This window comes from Mycetomoellerius zeteki, unplaced genomic scaffold (genome assembly GCF_001594055.1).
Source record: "Mycetomoellerius zeteki isolate Tzet28-1 unplaced genomic scaffold, Tzet1.0 scaffold401, whole genome shotgun sequence".
Lineage (NCBI taxonomy): Eukaryota > Metazoa > Arthropoda > Insecta > Hymenoptera > Formicidae > Mycetomoellerius > Mycetomoellerius zeteki.
In genome coordinates, this window is record NW_017257394.1 from 3588 (window position 1) to 8442 (window position 4855).

At 40.3% G+C, this 4855-nt stretch overlaps 1 protein-coding gene across 1 annotated transcript; it reads left to right on the forward strand.

Moving 5' to 3' along the window:
* The first annotated feature begins 968 nt into the window (after positions 1 to 968).
* On the forward strand, positions 969 to 4494 carry LOC108726226 (uncharacterized). The gene is made up of 4 exons (XM_018453676.1): positions 969 to 1354; positions 1407 to 1658; positions 1715 to 2629; positions 2769 to 4494. Exons 1-4 carry the CDS (start codon positions 969 to 971, stop codon positions 4492 to 4494), a joined length of 3279 nt encoding a protein of 1092 aa, XP_018309178.1.
* Positions 4495 to 4855: the final 361 nt, after the last annotated feature.

Genomic DNA, 4855 nt, shown 5'->3' on the forward strand with positions numbered 1-4855 from the left:
CAATACTGGTAATAAAGGGGAGCCCATGAGAACTCCAAAGGATTGTCTGTAATATTTATCATTAAAGGTAAAAAATGTAGAGTCAAGAATCAATTTAGTTGCATTAAGAACCTCTGTTCTGGATAAGCATGTGTTGGCCTGTATCAAATGCCACCTTTTATTAATACCATCCAATACAAGATCCACTGGGACATTTGTAAACAATGAAACCACATCCAAAGAAAACAGAGTGTCATTAGAAATTTTAAGTTTATCTATATTTTTAGCGAGTTGAAAGCTATTGCTAATAAAACCTTTTGCTGGAGGCAAGCTTGTAACTAAGATTTTATGCAAGAAGGTTGCCAAATTATGCAAAGGACTTCCTATAGATGAAATAATTATCCTTAAAGGATAACCATCTTTATGTACTTTAGGCATTCCATACGCTCTTGGTAAAATTGGGTTTGCAGTGTTAAGATGTCTGTATTTGGACTCACTAATTATCTCCTCTCGTTTCTCCATCTCTTCAAAATATCCTTTAGACTAATTGTTATTCTATTGACCGAGTTACGTTTAATATTTATATAAGTGTCAACGTCTCTGAGCATCGTCTCCATCTTCGCTATGTATTCCGCCTTGTCCATTGCAACCACCACGTTACCTTTATCCGCATGCATAAATAGAATATCCGGATTGTTGTTAATAAATTTTTTTGTTAATAGGTATAAAGACCCAATCTTTTTTTCCATCTGTGTTTTATTTAATGTGATGTTTGTGGTGATTTTAGCATTAGAGGTTATTTGTAGCTGCAAGTTGGTAGGACTGTTTTGACGGTATCGATGAGTCAAGGGCATTTTGTCGATTACTCGGGACTTTGTGGTTAGGTATAAGAATTAATGTACGTTCTGATTTTTGTCTGTTAAAGCGTTTCAATAAAGAGTGATTTTCCAATCGTATCAATTTAACAGAAATCATCAAATCACTGAATAATGGAAAAGTACTTGAAGCCTGAGAGATTTAACGTGGAACCAACCTCTATTTCTGCGGACAAGCAATGGACACATTGGAAACGGACATTCTCAAACTTTTTGAACAACTTTAGAGATGCAACGGGGGAAAATAAGTTACAACTACTAACAAACTACTTGGCCCCGAAAGTATATCAGTATATTAGCGAATCTGGAACATTTGAGAATGCCATCGATACTTTAGAATCATTGTATGTAAAACCTAGAAATGAGATCAATGCTAGGCATTGTTTAGCCACGAGACGGCAACTCGCTGGTGAATCCGTAAACCAGTATCTACAATCTTTAAGACAATTAAGTAAGGATTGCAATTTAAAAAATGTTACTGCTGAGCAGAATAAGAACGAGTATATTAGAGATGCATTTATTAGCGGCTTGAGTTGCCCACACATTCGACAGAGGTTACTTGAGAACACTCACTCTAGATGCTGCTTATGACCAAGCTCGAGCCTTAGAAATGGCTGAGCAATACTCTGCATCGTATTCTGGCCTATCCAGTACAATTGCTGCCTCGACCAAGGAAACTGGTGATCAGGACCCGAAGGCTCTCGAGGCAACTACGGCTGGGGCATTGAAAAGCGGAAAGTGCTATTTCTGTGAGAGAGAAAATCATCCCAGAACGCAGTGTCCAGCGAGAAACGTGGAATGCAGGTCATGTGGAAAAAAAAGGGCATTATCAACGTGTATGTAAGTCACTGCCTCCTAAGGGCTACACCTAATACGACAGCGTCTACTGGCACTCTAGCGTCCCTTACAGCAGAACCTAGCTGTCTTCAAAAATCTATAGTGGACATTAAGGTAAACGGAACAAAGTTAAACGCTCTGATAGACACGGGAAGCTTTCTGAGTTTCATCAATTATTCTCTCATAGGAAGATGTAGAATAGACCCGCTACCATACCTTGGCAAGATCACGATGGCAAATTCCTCTTTATCGTCAGAGATAGTAGGACGATGTATAGCAGATGTGGAAATAGGAGGAAATATCAAAGATGTTACGGTATTAGTAATGAAAGATCTCTGTTCGGACGTTATAATTGGCCACGATATCTTACAACGTCACTCTTCGGTAAACATAGTTTTCAAGGGCCCGTTACCCTCTCTCAAAATCTGTAGTTTGGCGATTGCCAAAGTACGCCCGATTTCGCTCTTCGCCAATTTAGATGTAAATTGTAAACCTATAGCCACTAAATCTAGAAGACACTCTGAAGAAAATAATAAGTTTATTAACCTTGAGATCAAAAGACTGTTGCATGAAGGTGTAATAGAGCCTAGTAACTCTCCATGGCGCGCACAAGTTTTAGTCGTGAGAGAAGAAAATCATAAAGAAAGGATGGTTGTTGACTACTCACAGACGATAAATAAGTTCACAATGTTCGATGCGTATCCTCTCCCGAGGATTGAAGAAATAATCGCTAAGGTCTCGGCGAATGAGGTCTTCAGCATTATAGATCTCGAGAGTGCCTATCATCAACTGCCGATCTTAGATTCCGAAAGAAAATACACCGCCTTCGAAGCAGGTGGAAAACTATCAATTTCTACGTGTTCCGTTCGGAGTGACAAACGGAGTAGCGTGCTTCCAAAGAGTGATAGACCAAATCGTGCAAGACGAAGGACTAGAGGGTACCTTCCCTTATCTGGATAACGTCACGATATGTGGAAAAACCCAACAAGAACATGATCGTAACCTTGAAAAATTTTTGGCGGCAGCTCAAAAGTATAATTTAACATTGAACAAAAGGAAATATAATTTTTCTGCCAGATCCGTCACCTTACTTGGGTATGTAATCTCCAATAAAACGATTAAACTTGATCCCGATCGCCTCCAGCCTTTGCTCAGTCTACCGATTCCTCATGATACTACTTCCCTACGGCGAGTGTTAGGCATGTTCTCACACTATTGCAAGTGGATACCGAGATTTTCAGAGAAAGTGCGTCCACTACTACTCGAGAACCAATTTCCGTTATCGAATGAAGCAATATCAGCGTTTGAGAGTCTGAAGAATGATATAGCCAAAGCAACGATGGCCGCCGTACAAGACGACGTACCTTTTCGAGTAGAGACTGACGCATCTGATTTTGCAATAGCAGCTACACTAAGTCAAGCTGGCAGACCTGTCGCGTTTTTTTCTAGAACCCTTAACAAAACGGAACTACAACACTCATCCATAGAAAAGGAGGCTTATGCGATTGTGGAATCCTTACGCTACTGGAGGCATTACTTAATCGGCCGTTATTTTGAAGTTGTTACAGACCAACGCTCAGTCTCTTTTATGTTTAACCAACAACATTCAAGTAAGGTTAAGAACGAGAAAATTGTAAGATGGCGTTTGGAACTCTCCTCTTTTAAGTTCGATATAATTTATCGCCCGGGAAGTGAGAACGTGTCAGCGGATACTTTTTCTAGAATAAGTGCCTCCATGACCTCAGGTATGAATCTTAATGCTTTACATATCGCGCTCTGTCACCCCGGCGTATCTCGATTATGCCACTGGATTCGTATTAAGAATTTACCATTCTCTGTTGAAGACGTAAAGAGAGTTACAAAAGCTTGTCAGGTCTGCGCAGAACTGAAACCACGTTTTTATAAAACCGAAGGGAAGCTGATAAAGGCTACCTCACCATTTGAGAGACTGAACTTGGATTTCAAAGGCCCTTTACCGACGAAAACTAGGAACCAGTATATTCTAACCGTGGTGGATGAATTTTCAAGATTTCCGTTCGCTATACCATGTAAGGACATCAGTTCAACTACAGTGATACAACATTTGGCTCATCTCTTTTCAATTTTCGGAACTCCTGCATATATACATTTGGATAGAGGCGCCTCGTTCATGTCACAAGAGTTAAAAACGTTCCTGACCTCTCAAGGCGTAGCGACCAGCCGAACGACCCCCTATAACCCAAGAGGAAACGGTCAAGTAGAAAGATATAATGGAATCATATGGAAGACTGTCATGCTAGCATTACGATCCGGCAATACTAAAATAGAACATTGGGAAGAAGTACTGGATACTGCACTACATTCCATCCGATCGCTTCTCTGCACAGCAACAAATTCCACACCGCACGAGAGAATGTTCAATCACCCTAGGAGATCGTTCAATGGCAACTTGATGCCAACCTGGTTGACCAGATCTGGACCAGTTCTAATGAAGAAACATGTTCGCGCAAGCAAACATGATCCATTAGTGGAGGAGGTCGAATTGATAGAAGCGAACCCGGAATATGCGTACGTCAGGCTACAAAACGATCGGGAGACTACAATCTCCACTCGGCATCTTGCTCCTCGAGGAGAAATCTTGACTAAGGATGAAGACAGTGAAATTACTCCCCCTGAACCTCAATCATCGGAACTTCGAGAGAATTTGGTAGAACCGGGCATCACCGATCAACTGCAGTCATCGGAGGATCAAGAAAAGACTCAACGCCCTGCACGTTCAAGACGCCCTCCTTCTTATCTGTCTGATTATGAAACTGGATTCTAAAAGAAAAAGGAGGGGATGAATGTGGTGATTTTAGCATTAGAGGTTATTTGTAGCTGCAAGTTGGTAGGACTGTTTTGACGGTATCGATGAGTCGAGGGCATTTTGTCGATTACTCGGGACTTTGTGGTTAGGTATAAGAATTAATGTACGTTCTGATTTTTGTCTGTTAAAGCGTTTCAATAAAGAGTGATTTTCCAATCGTATCAATGTTCATCATCAACAGTATAATTTTGTTTCTTAATTCTGTAATGTTAGGCATTTTTATTCTTTGAAAATTATATTCAATGTTCTTAATGAGGTTGATGGTGGCTGTCTGGACATTATTTCTAATCACTATTTGATAATAACTGAGGTTTCCTCT